The 16,833-nt window shown below is 34.8% G+C and overlaps 1 protein-coding gene across 1 annotated transcript; it reads left to right on the top strand.

The window, feature by feature from the left end:
* Positions 1–9,223: 9,223 nt before the first annotated feature.
* LOC113704417 (probable magnesium transporter NIPA9) lies at positions 9,224–16,833 on the top strand. The gene is made up of 9 exons (XM_027226321.2): positions 9,224–9,471; positions 11,576–11,674; positions 11,880–12,009; positions 12,918–13,006; positions 14,502–14,558; positions 14,674–14,732; positions 15,571–15,691; positions 16,008–16,156; positions 16,409–16,833. Exons 1-9 carry the CDS (start codon positions 9,361–9,363, stop codon positions 16,623–16,625), a joined length of 1,032 nt encoding a protein of 343 aa, XP_027082122.1. The 5' UTR covers positions 9,224–9,360; the 3' UTR covers positions 16,626–16,833.

The following is a 16,833-nucleotide window of genomic DNA, read 5'->3' as shown; positions in this document are numbered from 1 at the left end:
TTTGTGTTTGACCATGTATATGCTGTTCACAATTTGGTAGGAATTGTTCTTTGATGTTAGCATGCACGATGGTACGTTATTTTTAAGCAATGTGCTTGTTATTAGAGTGCTCAACTGCTTTGTTCATTGACCAACCAATTGGCCGTAGGATGAGCCTGCTGGAATTCTTTGTTGATTGCTTGGGCTGCTGGCTGAACTAATGTTAGTTAACATGGTGGTCTATGTTTTGATCGGAGGCCACAGGGTCCTCTTGCAGCTTTTGGTGAATTACCACAAATGTACGTGGCGTGTTCACGAGGAAAGCTAGAATTTTGGACATAGTTGGCAAGGTCTTTTTTGAGTAGCGGTGGTGGAGCTCAGTTATGAATTTCCCTTTTTTTTTTTGTGGTGGGGGTTTGGAGGAGGGGGTTGATGAGATGATGAAAAATTGGACATGATTTGTGGTATAGGGACAAATACATGCAATTGTGCCCCTTGAAAGAATTACATAAGCTTCAGTGGTGATTTTTTATCCTCATTGTCTTGGGAGGCTTCTGGCCGGCCTATATGCAGTCGCCTAAATTATTCATTTGGTTAATGATTTGATGTTCATTAGTTTTTCGAATTTGAATTCAAGGAAATTTGTACCATGTTTCAAGCCATTCATTCCAAGAAATGTGGAAGAGGCTGCAAGGGTTTTGAACCGGCAACTTTTTTTTTTTTGGGGGGTGAGGGAATGTAGGGGGTAGGGGAGGTTAACGCATTGGTGGCGTTAATTGAGGTAAAAATTTGTCCTCGTCCATATGGTTCATTTTCTCAAGCGCTGTGGTGAGACCTTGCCAGGCCAATTGAGCCGGGGGAGTTGGGGGACGGGTAATCTACCGATTGATTGAAGAAAGAGTTTGAAAATAATGCAGCAATTACAAAAACGAGTAATGCTTTCCAGTATAGATTGGTCCCATTCAGCTCAACGACGTTTCGTTCATTCTGACTTGATTGTGTCAAAGCTCCATCCATAATTTGGGTGTAGATTCATCGTTGGATGAACTGCATTGCTGAAATTGAAGTGAAAAAACAGACGGTAGGCACAGCTACGAGTTGCCAACCATGGCACGGTAGAAATTCATAATCAGGTGTAAAAAGTATAGAATAATTGTTCCATCCATCGGACTTTCTTGAAGACCCTAAGAAGAAGGAAGGGGTAGTAAGAGTAGAAGATCGGTCGTTGCTTATTCATGAGGATGAGTGGGACAGATTGATTGGTAGCAAGACTTTTTAGCAGCAAGAGCACATGCATGAGGAGTGAAATGGACTTTTATGAAACCCTCATCATTCCAACTTCGTAACCTCCTGGTTCATCTTTCACCCGAATATGGCCAAAGATTTCTCTTGGATTTGATGGAAGACTCTATTCGCTATGATGATGATTATACTCCACAAACCGAACCCCACAGCTGTTAGTTAATTGATGCTTCTGGGCATGCCGGAAAAAGCAGCTCATGGCCATAAGAGAGGCGGCCCCAAAACCCCTTATCCTGCTTAAAGGCTTGAGTGGGGAATGGCACGGTTCCACTGATACCTGTACAAACACCCAAAAATAATTAGACAGCCACCCCATCATAGCTGTGATTTGAAAGAACTTTCACATTGGTTGTCGTTCCTCATTTATGCATAGGCTTTTTGTGTGATGCGCCCTGTTTAATCTTATTTTTCAAGAAATCTAACACCTGAAATACATTTTAACGAGTGTCCAATGAACATCTGACTTTCTATCAAGTTAAGGAAAAGGGGGGAAAAAGGATATACCCTTTTTGAGAATTGGTTCGTGTAACATGGTATCAGTAAAGATACCAGGGAAAGATTAGTAAAAATGCATGTCTGGATATTCTTTTATTCCTTTCTAATATTAGATGCTAATGTGTCTCTTTCTCGTCCTATGAACACGTCAAAAAAGAAAAAACGCTGAAGATAAAGAAGGAAACGGTGGAAGGAAAGCAACATTCATTCGGCAATATAAAAACACAGTAGAGCAACGTTTCTTTGTATGTCCTTTGCTGGATTTAAGTACGTATGTTTACTTTAGGTACGTCAATGGGACAGATTTTACTCAAATTCAATCTAGATCCAATATATTTTGGTGGGATTTGAATTTAATTTCTGAAACCCATATCCAAATCCTATAAGAGAGTTATGGAGCTGGGTAAGGTTTGATTTTTCGTGATCCATACCCAAATCTAGACTCGTGTATAAATAATTTAATAGAGTAAATTTTATATACACTGTCAGTGTGTATACTCCCATGGTTGGATAGATGATACATGAGCAAATTTTAAATTTCAAATTCAAATTTTACGCATGTATCATTTATCTAATAGTAATAGTGTATACACTGATAGTGTATATAAGTTTAATCCAATTCAATAGTATATACATACGTACTAGTAAATTTATAATTTAATATTCTATGGTCATTAAATCGAACATAATAAGATTTCATGATTGTTTTCTTTTTCAAACTAATTGCAATGGCCATTATAATTGGTACAAACTCTTTTTTTAGAAAAAGGAGAAAAATAAAGACAAACAAATGAAAGATTGGACATGGATACAGAATTTTGACATTAAATAGAAGTAGTCAATAATATTTCTTTTTTTTTGTTCATCATATAGCATTCAACTTACTGAATATTAATTTCATTATTCTAAAGTATAAATTGGATGGTATTTCTATTATTTTTAAATTGTATATATTTTTAATATACTTTTACTTTAATATGTTTAGAAAAATACAACGGATGTCTATTGAATATCCAGATCCACAAGGGTCTGGATCTAAATTTATTTTTTTAGACTTATAAGGATCAGGGTCTAGTTTGAATTTAATTAAATTTAATGGGTCTGAATCTAAATTAAATGAATATAACCCAAACACTATTAATTGACGTGCCTAGTTTACTTGTTGAAGTAACTGCCACGTTGGTCAATCAAAATTTTCAGAAGAAAGAAAAAGTTGCTTTTGACTATTTTTGGTTTCTTTCAAGTTTCAATTTTCCATATAATTTCAATGATAAATTTTCAAAAGTTGAGGCGCCTTGTGTTTTTTTTTCCTCAATGAGCCAACTAGCCGGCGGTATATATCCAGAAAATTCTAGTGAATGCAATTAGATGTTGTACTTCGTGCCATTCTCGTCAATAACTGTCAGTCACAAAATTTGAATTCTAAATTCGACAGTGGGAAATATATTTACAAGCTACTAGTATTAGTATCAGTATTAATGTATACTAGCATCAATCCCTATTGATCATGTAAACAGAATTTTTTTTTAAAATAATGAAAAATACACTAATCTTACTTTTTTGAAATATCAAATTTACAAGATTTTATTGAAAATTTTTCTTTAACAATGATAAGAGTACTTGGTTTCACATGGTAAGGGACCATTTTCAGGTTAAACACTCCCAGACACTACCTAATATTCACAAGGCAATTAGGCAACACACCCAACCTTAGGAGATATTGAAAAAAAAAACTGCACCAATGGTTTCTAACAATTGTAAATTTTTCCTTTCAATCATTCATATTTAAAACGTTGCACTCATTCCTCCCTCAATCAAACCAACTTTTCATGTGCATATTTTTCAAGTTGCATGGAAAGTTTTGTATTCCAATTTTGCTACTCTAACTTCTTGCTTGGTACTCAGTCTTCGGACGAAAATGCTTCCTTTTCCTTATGGTGACAAAGAAGTAATAATTAATAAATGGGATTTAGATACTTGAATACAACTCTTTTACACGTTAAAAAAACAACTGTTTTAATAGTAGTATAAAGGACCAAAAAAAGAGAAATATATTTGCATACAACCCCACAAAGTTAAGCTGGTATTAAGTAACTTAAATGTAGAGATAAAATAATACGTAGTAATACTACTACCGAAAAAGACTTTGAGCAACTCGATAAAACGGCCTGATTGACTGGTCTTCACTTCAGATTTCCAATGATTTCCATAAAAAATAAAAATAAAAATTACGCAATCAAGAATCACCTATGCCTACCAAATTCAAACATAAACAATACTCTATTATTCACAAACATCCCTACTACTATTATCCACCACCATCCTTCACCATCTATAGACTATAGGCAACCAGCCCCAGTACTTTCTTGTTCTCTCTGTCCATTTTTTTCCTGTAAAAGCAGGCAGGATCCTTTGCTGCCTGCTTTTACTAGTAGGATTTGTCAAAGGGTCCATAGTCAAAACTCAAAAAACTGATCATACTTTTCTCCTTCATCCATCCATCCATCCATCCATCCATCCCCATGGCAGACTATAATTATAACAGATCAAAATCCTACTCTTATTCGAGCCATCACAGGAATAATAATATGCAGATGGACAACTACTACAACTATGGATCATCATATGATGGACCAAGGTCCATTTCTGCGTATCCTAATAATAATCCTCCTCATGACTTCAGGTCTTACAGCGTTTCATATTCTTCTTCCTATGATGCACCGCCGCCTCCTCTGCCGCTGCCGCCTCCTCCTCCTGGACCGGCCCAGCTGAAGGACTGGAAGCTCAAGAAAGGCAAGAGCATGGGTGGGTCAGCTTCAAAATCTTGGAGCTTTAATGATCCAGAGTTCCAGAGGAAGAAAAGGGTTGCTAGCTATAAAGTCTACTCTGTCGAAGGCAAAGTCAAAGGGTCTTTTAGGAGGAGCTTTAGGTGGCTTAAAGACAAGTATACACAAGTTGTTTATGGTTGGTGGTGATTTATACTTATTTTGCTTGTTTTTCTGCTCTTCTCAATCAAAAGAAACTACTCCTATGTGATTTGAAACGCAAGAGCTTGTGCTTTTTTTTTCTATTTCCCCTCTGTGATCAAACATAAAATTTCACAAAATTGGACTTAATTTTCTTGATGTCTATTTATTTCCTGCTGTAAATTTGGTTCTGCAACAACTTTTTTTTTCTTCTTTCTTCTGGGCTCTGTTATTATTAAATGCCTCCCTTTCTGGAGTAATCTAGCAGTACTACTTTACTTGATCCTGGTACGCTTCATTATTCTCCATTATGATCTGATTTTACTTTTTCTTCTGTACCATGCTTGCGTGATTAGGTATGCTTTGTTTATGTAGTAGTTGCTTGCGTGATCAGATATGCTTTGTTTATGTAGTTTAAATAGTCCCTATTTTTCTAAGATTCCGCCAGCCAAGCACAACCCGTTGTCTGCTAAGCGGATGCAAAATCGAAGGAAATGTAATTTTTGTGGTTATTTGTCCTTGTTGGTCATGGAAGCTGAAAAGCTTCTATCTGAAAATTCTTCACATTCAGAATTAGAAGTTGTTACTGAAGATGTTGGTACTGTTAGCTTAACTGGCTTGATAAATGACAGACATCTCTGTAATCTGCATCGGAATGGAGAATTTACAACTGGCAAGATTTTGTTTTTAAGGATATTTGGAATTTTGGGTAGTACTTGTCAATTTGTCAGCATGGAATTAGTTAATCTTTTAATCAGCATTGATAAACTAGATCAATCTTGTGCAGTTGGCTATAAGGGTGTCAGGCATGAGATTTGTCCTTACAGAATACATGTATCCAATATGGTATATTTAACTTGTGTGTTTTAAATTCCTGGACTCAACCAAGTTGGGCATCTTCTGGGTTTCAATTTCCACCATCAACTAATTCCTCTTTTGGGTTGGATACTTGGAGTTGGTTGCTTCTGCAATTTGGGGATTGAGCTCTGCTTGGGACATGGTTGATCTTGTGCACATTCTCTTCTGAATTCTTGCTCTTTCAGTAGTGTTTTCTTTTCCAAATGCCAAATAGAGAGAGAGGGAGAGAGAGTATTTGGAAACAGGTTGGAAGAAAGGGAGATTGATGGAGTGATCTGGATTAAAATCCTTGTGAACTCGATGATATCGATAACTGATCTTCGTTTATTTGCTTGCCAAATTGGTCCATAACTCGCTTAAGATTTTTGTACCCTGTCAAAACTCATAATGTTGTGGACATCCAATCTGGTTCTAAATATTACTCTGTCTTGGATTCTTGAATGTGTCGAGCAAATGCAAATGGTAGTCATTTGGGATCGTCAGATGTGAATTGTTTATGCTTTCATCTGCAATCAACACAACGCAATCTAATTGAACGGCTTAAAATGTCAAGGCTGGTGAGCTGATGATTTAGCTTACTACTTTTGATTCCTATTAGAACTATACATAACTGTTGGATGACTTGTATCATCACTAGTCCTTGATTTTATCAGCCGCCAAAGTTGTAAAGAAAGGACGTCTTTTGATTCAGGTCAGAAAATGTTGTGATTCTCTCGATGTGAATGCTTGAAATTTTGCAGTCTTCGTTGAATGATCTGAAGCCTGAGCATGATGCATTCAGCTGTGAATTTGTCAGGGATAGTTACAGGTTTGAGTCATCAATTGAGAATCGCTATCCATCCTTTTTAAACAAGAAGCCAAAAAAAAAAAAAATCAAAAGATCTTTGCAATATCCTAGTTTACTGAGTCAAGGAAAGTTATCTCGAATTGCATCGAGGGGTGAATTTAATATCTTGAAAAAGGGTACTGTGCCTGGAAAAGTCAAAGAATTAAGGGTCGAATTTTGTCTTGTTGGATTTTATCAAGCAAATAACTCACGGCACCGGTTGGAGATATGCAAAATCATAATAAGAATTAGAAATGTGCCTCTTGAAATAACCAAACTTTTCCCTCTTGTCAACAGGGCTTTTTTCCAGAAAAGAAGAAGAAAAAGAAGAAAGAGTGAAAACGATTAATGAATGGTAAGAAGCGCAGGGTGTTGTGAGAGAAAAGCACTACCATTTAGTATCTACTAATCTAAGCTTCTCATTTAGTCATGATATTCCATAATAGTGAGAACGTTTGATCTTTTCAATGTCTTTCTAACTTGAGATTATGGTAAAAGGATTTTTCTAACATGTGTCCCTCGTTAACACATCTAGTATTCACCTAGCGTATCATATATATTATAGTTATCATATATATAATTCATCTAGTGAGAACGTTGGATCTTTTCAATATCTTTCTAACTTGAGATTATGGTAAACAAACGTTCTCACTAGATTGGAAAGATCAAACGTTCTCATATAATCCTTTCTTATATTTATATATATATTTTATTTAATTTTATCCATCCTCTCTTGTATTTATTTATTTATTTATTTTAATTAATTTTATATTTTTAAAAATATAACACTTGATATATACTATATTTTAACAGGTGCCCTAGACAAACCGGTGGTAAACTTGGGAGGATTGTGGATGTGTAGAGTTAATTGTTGAATCACTGAAATGAATTCAAAAGAAGGGAAGTGCACTTGAATATTCAAGAAACGGTTCAACTTGTTGTGCCTAAATTCCATCTCTTTTAGGGGCAAGTTGGTTTGTTGTTGCGGTGAGCCATCGTCGTTGGTTGAATACAAGTTCAACTAATCGGGGACTAAATATGAGAAATACAGTAGAGAATAGGGTAAAGTGAGATTGGATATAAAAAAATTACTTCAAAAAAAAAGAAAAAAAAAAAAATATATATATATATATATATATAGAGAGAGAGAGAGAGAGAGAGAGCAAAAAGTGCAATTCATCCCCATGTTATTATCAGAGTGGAGTTGACGCATCGAAAGAATTAGTGGGGACATAAACGTGTCCAACTCAAATAGACATAGGTCATAATAAACAAGACTTGGCACAAACTTATGGACGTAAGGTTTGGTTTACACTTTACACCCCCAAAAAAAAAAAAAATCTTACCTTTTGTATTTATTTTTTTAATTTTATATATATTTTTTCTTCTTTCTCTCCTCTCACTTTTTTCCGTGACACAGAACAATTAGTCTCTTGTAGCAATATACCAAGTTGACAGAATTGCCACTTAAAAGAGAGAGTTGAATTCGATAATAAAGTGAAAAAAATTATAAATTTAAAATCTCTCACTTATTAAAAAAAAAAAATCACTCAAAAGCGACACAGTCTCGATCAAACCTCTAACAAATGGACAGTGCAGCCCAAGTTAAAAGCCGTTTGAGAGAAGGATCTGAAAATTTTGGGAAAAAAAGAAAAAGAAAAGGAGAGAAAAAAGAAAAAGAAGGATCTGTACAATTGAAAAGGAAAAAGGAGAAAGAACAAATAATTGCATACATTGCCGAGTAACTCCTTTGCATTATTTACTACTATATTCTTATCTAACTTTAATCTTTTTAAATAAATATATATTTTGACTTTCAACCAAGTAGTGGCTTAGTGCTGTTTGGATACTCACCAGACATATCCTTCAAGAATTGTACTCATAAATTTCTGCCCACACTCGAGGTAAGGGTTCAAACATTGCCTCCCACCATTACCACATTATGTGATTCTTCTAAAAAATTTAAATGGGTATATAATGCACCCGTCTGGTCCCGTGGTGATTCTGTCCCCATCGGCCTCCCTCTTAGTTAAATTAAGATAGAGTAGGATACAGATAAAAAAAAAAGTGACGATTGACCAAAAAAAAAAATTTTTTCTGCCCACTTAACTATTAAAATTTTCAAATAACTCCCTTAATTATCAAAATAAAACTATTAAAATTTTCAAATAACTCCTTAACTCCTAAAATTATATACTATTATTCATTTTTTTCTATCTTCACTGTTAATTTTCTTTATTTCTTTAAGTTTTAGGAAAGTCTTTGTATAGGCATAAATGCCTTTCAATTTATCTAATTTAAATAAATTGAACTACAGAAGTAAAAATAGACAGAATTGAACCACTAAATAAATTGAACTGTTAAGATAGACGGAATAACGATTAATTAACACAATTAAGGATTTGCAAACTATTTGAAACTTTTAATTATTGAATGACTGCAAACTTACAATAAAAATAATTAGCTGCCTCCAAAATTTGACTATACTTTTTAAATTTTGGTTTGATTTTTCATTGCAAGCAAAATTTGGATAAATCTCTCACCTGCAAAATTATATGACAAAAATTATACTAATAAATAGTCCAAGAAATAGAACTCAAGATTAGAAACAGCAAATTAATGATTTTAACGAGGCTTTAATCTGTTAGATAAAAAACTAAAAACTAAAAACAAAAATTGAGGTTACTGTCTTTTTTTTTTTTTTTTTGTGTTTTTGTGGGGGGTGTGTTGGGGTTTGGTTGTTTGGGTTGATTTGTAATTAGTTCAGTTGTAATAAAAACTTAAAAAAGGAAAGCAGCTGAAGAGACCTTTGAAAGCAAAAGCCTTGGGAACGTATTGATAACAGGAAATCCCACCGGCCACCTCATTAAATCTGGCAAGTACAAGTATAACCCAGTTCCCTGGTATGCTCGGGAAAAGATAGGCCGCGAAAAGATGTGGGAATCGATCTGCCTAACCATAGCAGCTACGGCCGGTAACAACATCGGCAAAGTTCTTCAGAAAAAGGGCACCCTTATTCTTCCCCCTATTTCCTTCAAGCTCAAGGTATATCTGAAAATTCTTCCTGGGCCTTTTCTTTCCCTTTCTTTTATTTTAATAAACATTTTCTGTGTTTCCAGTGCTAGCTGCATTTTTTTTTCGAATTCCTGTATGCTTTGAATTGAGTTTTCTATCTAATGTTTTATTTATTGGTGAGTCTTGGTTGATCCCATTTCACATTCTGAGGTTCTGTATTCAAAATGCCCATTTATTTGAAGGTTTGGTTGTGTGGAAGACTGGAACGTTACATGATTAGAATCTTGTATTGGGTTATCTGATGATTTCGGTTTATTTTGCTTGTTGATATATGGGTAATATTAAGTATAAGAATTGTACTGTACCTCAGTAAAATCAAGAAGGGTATAGATGGTACAATGGTGCTTGTCAAAGAGTCCTGAGACAGAGGCCGAGCTCTGAAGCCTCCCAATGTAACCTTATCAAATGATATAGTGTGGGTGGATATGCCTAGCATTTGGATTTTCAGAGATTGTATTTTGGAGGTACCATTGTTTCTTGTTAGCAAATGCTTAAGCTTGTAAGAGTCTGATGACTTGTTACCGATTCTCGAAACAAAATAATGGCCTATTTGGATTCTTTTATTTTACTTTTTGGTTTTAGAGTATGATTTTTGGTTCTAATTTTTTCCTTGAACGTTGGGGTACTAATTCTATTTTCATAAAAGTGATTCAGTGCAATTGTGCCACCACACGCAACAACATGTATGGTATAGTAATTTGTCAATAAGGACTAAGAAAAGTAGGGTATTTGAAAGTATTTTGCAAGCGTTATTTATTCTGACTCAAATTCTGATTAACTAACTTGATGCTGCCAATAGTAGCAATATTTTTTCTAATGACTAATTATCTCGCAAATAACTCCGTCATTATCAATTTTTTTTTCTTTGACTTAGGTTATCCTGTTTGTAATGCACATGAAACATTTCCTCTGTACAATTTATTTAACAAATTAAAAAAAGGCTGCTTGGATGAAAATTCTTGTGTTTGGATCAAAAGATTTCTTGTTACTGACTTCTCCTATGAGTTACATTGACTTAAGTGTACTTATCAGAAATTTGCTGATTTTTTTTTTTAAATATTTCGGAAATTTATGTTTACTCTCTTTAACAGGCTTATAGTTATTTTTTCGTGAAATGCTTGATTCGGATTGGAGTAGATATAAATGACAGTTGGAGAAGGATATATGTAGATCCATAACTTCTACACTGAGATATCTTCAGCTTCACTAGTTAGAAAATTTTTAAGATTTTGTGGCCATCTGGTGGAATTTGACTGTCTTTTGTTTACACTGTGCATATAATTCCTTTTCGTTTCTCTTAAATGGCAAATCTCCCAACATGCCAATGCTTCTTTTAGTTCTATGTGGTTAGAATGTTACTACACTTTTATCAATGACAACTATACTTACATGTAGCAATAAATCACTCCAACACTACGTGCCTTACTAGCTTTTCTGTCAAACTTACATTCGCTATGTCAAAAGGCAAGGTTTTGAAAATCAACTGATTATCATAGATGTAATTGTAAGTTATACTTAATGAATTGCAAATTAATTTTTGCTTTTAAACAAATCTTATGCTTGAGATAATGTTTATCGTTAATAGGGTGGAGGAGCGAGAGAGTTGTTTAGAAAAGTTGGTATTGGTTCACTGTCATAGTTATATGTTTGCAGTCATGGAAATGCCTAATGTTAGCATTTAAGATGTTTAAAGCAGACAAATTGAATATGTTACTGAATGGGAACCGAGTTTCGAACTTAATTGTCTCTATCTCTTGCTTTCTTTGCAAAATTCCATACTCTTAAGATAAACGTAATTATGCTCGGTGGAAGCCACCCTTTTCGGCTTCCTTTTGCATCTGTGGAGGACAATTGTAAGGAACAAACATATGACTCAGTTCAGTAGATAGATTAGCTGGTGAAATAAAGTTCTTTAAAGTTTAGAATATAGTCCTGTTATTCCATTATAAGCTGAATTTGGTCAACCGGAATTTAGAACTGAACTTGGTGCAAAATCTGCTGTATTTTATTTGCTACTGCCAATGTCGATAAGAAGTTATGTGTGCGTTGTATGACGAATGATCTGTGTATGTAGGTAATAAAAGCATATGCTTTTAACAAAGCTTGGGTTATGGGTTTTCTGCTGGATATTTTTGGAGCCATGTTGATGTTGCGAGCACTATCCCTAGCTCCTGTAAGTGCATCATCACCTGTAATTTCTTAGATTACTTGTGCTTAGTTTCAATGTTCCTTGAAACTGTTTTTCCTGCATATCAATTTGCACTTAAGGACTTTCTTAGTAGGACAAAGGGGTTTAAGGTGATGAGGAAAAATTTACCAGAGATTCAGATGCTATGGATGTTGCTGAACATGTAAATTTCCTTTAATTATGATTTCAGGTGTCTGTTATTCAACCAGTTTCTGGCTGTGGACTTGCCATACTTTCAATATTTTCCCATTTTTATTTAAAGGAGATCATGAATGCTGTTGACTGGATTGGAATTGTTTTGGCTGGCATTGGAACCATAGGTAATGCAAGTTCCTTTGGTATGTCTTTTCTATTTGCAGACAAAGAAACAGTCAATCTTGATTCTGTTTGGTAATAAGATAACCTCTTCCCCTAGCTCAAACTAAATACTGACTTAATCAGTACAAAAATATCTTCAAACATAATTTTCAGGTTTTCGGTGGCAAAATTGCTACTTTCTTCTTTGTGTTCTATCTATTTGGCTATTCTTTGTTGTATGTAGGTTTTAAAGACCACTGTATACTTTCAACATTTCTTCTTGTCCAATATATTAGAACATCTTCGGCCAAATTTTATCTTCACATCAGTATATTAGTTTGTCCAAACAATCTAGAAGAACTAAAGGTTGGAGACAATTAAATTTGTTTTGTTTTGTGGACAACCATAATTATATATGTTTATGATGTTTGATGTTATAATTGCTGTTGGGGTTTCTTTTACTGTTGTCTGCATATTTGATGAGCCACTGCTCTCATGCTTTCACCTCAAAATGACCGTTGCATTCAAAATGGATACAAAAGAGAAGGAATGGAAATAGGTATAAGAAACTTCATGAGAGATCCTCATTATTTCCTTTAATATTTTTCACATGCCAGAAAAGATAAGAGAAACAAAATGGAACTTATGAAGTACCTGAGTAAATTGTTAAGGACAGAAAAGTCCATTTTCTGGTAACAGGATTAAAATAAATATCTTCACAAGAAGTCATATTTTGAAGTTTTCTTTCATGGAGATGCATATTGCTTGCCTCATGTATCTTCTGTCACCTGATGCCTAATGCAGTTTGCTATTTCCATTTTGAAGCAAAGTGTGAACAAGGACTTGGAAAAAGTTTGATGATTAATTGCATCTTCTTCAATGATTAGGTCCCTTCTCAAGCTTTAATTTGTCAGTATCCTATGATATGCAGGTGTTGGTGCTGGAGGAGAGGAGCAAAAGTCATCGTCAATCTCAATGTTCCGTATACTTTGGCTAGCATGTGCTGTTGCAATCTTGTTTGTAGGTATCTTACTCTTTGGACCATCTTTTGTATATTTCTGTTTACAGGATTTCTAGCTACCAAAAAACCAAAGCTTCTTTGATTTTGGGTGAATTTTTTTTTGTCTTTGATTTTGCAACTTAGTGAATCATTTGTAGAAAAAAGGGCATATGTTACTTGAAACCTCAACTTAGAAATGGTAATCAACAATCTGTTAATCATTTTTAAATCTTTTATTGTAACATGGAATGAGGAATGAGGTACTTCAGAGTCATATGTTTTTCTGTTTGAGGCACTAAACCCCACGGCTTGCTGGCCCAGAATTTTGCAATCCATCTGGGTACAAATTTAGTTAACATTTTTTTGAAACTTTGTGAACTATTCTTTAACTAGATGACAAAAGCCCATTTGCTAGCAACCATTGGTGTTGCTTGCATTGTTTGGTGGTTGTGGTTTATGTCTTCAAAACAATGCAAGTGTCAAGTCTAATGGCACTTTTGGCTCTAAAAGGTTAAACTAATGAATTATTTTATGGAGATGAATGGATAAACTGATGGCTAAAGGTTCCACTTATATCCTGTTTGTTACATGTGAAGATATTATTTGCATGGAGAATGGCCATGAAGAAGAATAAGAAGAAAATGAAGAAATGATGGTGATATTTTTGATGTGGAATAATAGATTGTGCCATCAATTCAGAAATATCAGTTTCATCAGTTCAGCCACTTAATTTGCTTAAGATCCAGATGCTAAATGCTGGCAAATTTGAGAAAGTAAGATTATGGAAAAACAGGGAGTGAAACTAATAGGTCAATTTGAGCCATTACATAGTAAACTATCAGGTTCAGAACAATGAAGTTCATCCAAAACTTTGATTATCATATATAGGTCCAGAATTGAGATATTCTGAGGACTTTTAGCAAAACAGCAATGCTAGTGGGGCATACCTTTGGTTGGATGTTAAAGTCATTATTTGCAGGAAGATGTTGGCTTGAAAAAGTATATTAGAAAAAAAAATAATGAGAAGCAAGTGATTCAAGTTGCTGTGAGTAAGGTTCTAAACTATAATGTAAAGAGTTAGTTTATAAGTTCCTAATTCTTTTAATTCCCTTTGTGGTTACATTGCGTTATTGTTCAGGAATCCTCATACATATAATGTTTTCTGTATGACTGGAAGCATCAATACTTGGAAGACACATTCTACTAACATGTAAACAGAAATTCTCTTTCTTACCCTTTTACTGTCTAGTGCATGTTGTCCATTGGGATAAGAGAACATCTTGCTTGGAGATTTCTGTGTCTTAATTTGAATCTTTGTGTTGCGGACAAGAAGTTTCAAATGGGAGTGCGTTTCATTGAATTATAACTGGTATCTTGCATATCTAACGAGTTGCAAGAACACATCTATATGTATGTTGGAAAAGAATTTTTTTTTTGGCGTGTTGGGGGGGGGGGGTGGTGCGTTTGTACTTTTTGTACTAAGACCTGTTGCATTTACTAATTTGCTGATTACAGGTCCTTCTTAATGGATGGCAGCGAATGTACAGAAGGCAAAGAAGGGAGCACGAATTGGTAATCTCCTTTAGTCTCTACCTTTTTATTTTATTTTATTTTAACTCTTTGATCTGACTGTTGCATTTTATCTTCTAAGAATTCTTTATAATGAGAACCTTTTTTCACTGTGCAGATGCAGTATGAAGTTGTTGAGGAAATAATTTATGGCTTGGAATCTGGCATCTTATTTGGGTACTTTTTGAACTGGATTTTAAGTAAAAAGATAAAATTCTTGGTTTCATATGTAGCTTAGACATTTTTCTATTACTTTTTCCTTATTATGATTTTAATTACTATGTTTTCATAATTGAATTTCTAGTTAGCAACTTCTATATTTTTTCCCTTCCTTTCTTGTCCATGCATTTGTACTTCTGATTGTAAGCATGCGATCTCTTTTTCTACTTTTGCCGTGTTAACTATATTATAACGTCATTCTTTTCCACAAGAGAATTGGCTCTGAAAGTTTCAAAACTGGAAGTTTCTTTGTTTGATCAATTTTCCTTCTAATTCTTAGAGTGCTGAGTATTTTAGTTTTGCCATAGATTTATGTTTTCGTTGTGTATCTATTTTCCAATTTTCTCCTGCAAAGCACTATAGGGTTCAGCATAGTGGTGGTAAACTTAAACCTAAAGAGATTTCTGGACTGCCTTCTAAAAAAAGTTTCTAGTGCTGTTGGTGATCCCTTTTTTGGGCAATGTTTTAGTTTTACCTAGCAGAGTAGGCAAGTATAGTTGATCTTTGCTTGGCTGATTATTTGCTTTAGTATCAGTGATGATGTTTTCAAAATTACTCCGGATTGTGAATTTTGTGGAATGTAAGCAAATTTCTGCCCTGAATCATGATGTCCATATATCTGTCTACTGACGAAGATGGACTGCAAAGTGCCTTGATCTGATACCATAGAGATGTTTTAATTATTAAAGGGATGCAAATTGCTTTTCATTTTTTCCGATAAAATCTTACCTGTTGAAAGTGTCCTCTTTGTTTGTGGAACTGCTTGTGAGAAACTACTTTGATGATCTGGTTGCAGGATTTCATCTGTGGTGTCAAAGATGGGCTTTGTACTATTGGAGCAGGGCTTCTCCCACTTACTGGTCCCCATTTGTATTTTAATGAGTATATGCTGCAGTGCTTCTGGTTTTGTTTACCAGGTTATTTGAACAGTAATCAATTTCATATATGCTCGATTCCCATGATCTGACTTAGGGACAAATATTAAGAGGCCAAGGGAACTTTTTGTTCCGACGTTTGAAAATGCTGTGTTGTCCAATGCAAAGGCTAGCGCACCCACAACAATGTATATAAACTGTGTAATAATAATCAACACTTTTGCTTCTTGGAAGGCAGACAAGTTCTAACAATCAGAGACCCATCAGAACATTTTGAAAGCTAAAATAGATTCTTTTGGATGGATGCTTCTAGTGTAGCCTTAACATTAAGTGCTTATTATTCTCTTTTGTAAAGCAGACACGTGGCTTGAAGCATGGGAGGGCCATTGTGGTGTCCACATGTGCTGCTGTTGCATCAATTGTGACTGGTGTACTGGCTGGAATGCTTGCTTTAGGTGAACGATTGCCTGAAGCACCCATTGCTCGTCTCTGTCTTTTACTTGGATGGTACATAAATTTTCTATGCGTCCTTTTCCTATGTGTTACTCAGCATGTTCTAAATCTATATTCTACTTAATATGCTACTGTATTTTGAGCTTTACCATCAAGGGTGTCTGAACAATTGTAATCCAAAAGATCTTGTCATCATGTTTGACATTGCCTGTACATTTTCTTAATATTCAGGCCAAATAGATAGTTTTCATATTTCTCGTTTATTATCTGGTGATTTCTTGTTGACACAGAGAACATCTAATACAGGTTATTGATTATATCCGGCGTGGTTCTACTAGTAACTTCAGCAAGGCTGGTGCGGTACCTTCCACGCCCTTGGCGACGTGTTTTACGAAGCAGTGTTGAGAGGAACGTTGGCATTAGGCATTCCAGTTCCATCCGTGGTAGAGAACAGAGTCCAAGTACTGTTATTCAAGCGTCTGCATTACATCATTTGATAACATCTCCTAAAGAGAAAGCTTAAATTGATTAACACTGCACCCAGTTAGCATGCACCAAATTTTTTTGTAAATGAGCTTGATTTTGACTTGACATAATTTTTGGTGTTTTTGGTTCTGGAGTGTATAGAGCACAACCGCATGTTACAAGTGATACTAAGGGTGAAGTTCACTATGATGAGCATTTTAGGGCATGCTCGTATAAGCCTATTTCAAAAGAGTTTCAGTTGATTC

The sequence above is a fragment of the Coffea arabica genome, chromosome 8e (assembly GCF_036785885.1).
Source record: "Coffea arabica cultivar ET-39 chromosome 8e, Coffea Arabica ET-39 HiFi, whole genome shotgun sequence".
Lineage (NCBI taxonomy): Eukaryota > Viridiplantae > Streptophyta > Magnoliopsida > Gentianales > Rubiaceae > Coffea > Coffea arabica.
Note: the sequence above shows the minus strand (reverse complement) of the source record. Positions and strands in the feature narration are given on the sequence as shown.

Excerpts from the sequence above, each read along its gene's own strand:
- LOC113704417 (XM_027226321.2), top strand. The coding sequence starts at position 9,361 with ATGTGGGAATCGATCTGCCTAACCATAGCAGCTACGGCCGGTAACAAC. Across the intron at positions 14,733-15,570 it reads GAATCTGGCATCTTATTTGG|GATTTCATCTGTGGTGTCAA; the intron begins GTACTTTTTGAA and ends ATCTGGTTGCAG. Across the intron at positions 16,157-16,408 it reads CTCTGTCTTTTACTTGGATG|GTTATTGATTATATCCGGCG; the intron begins GTACATAAATTT and ends CATCTAATACAG.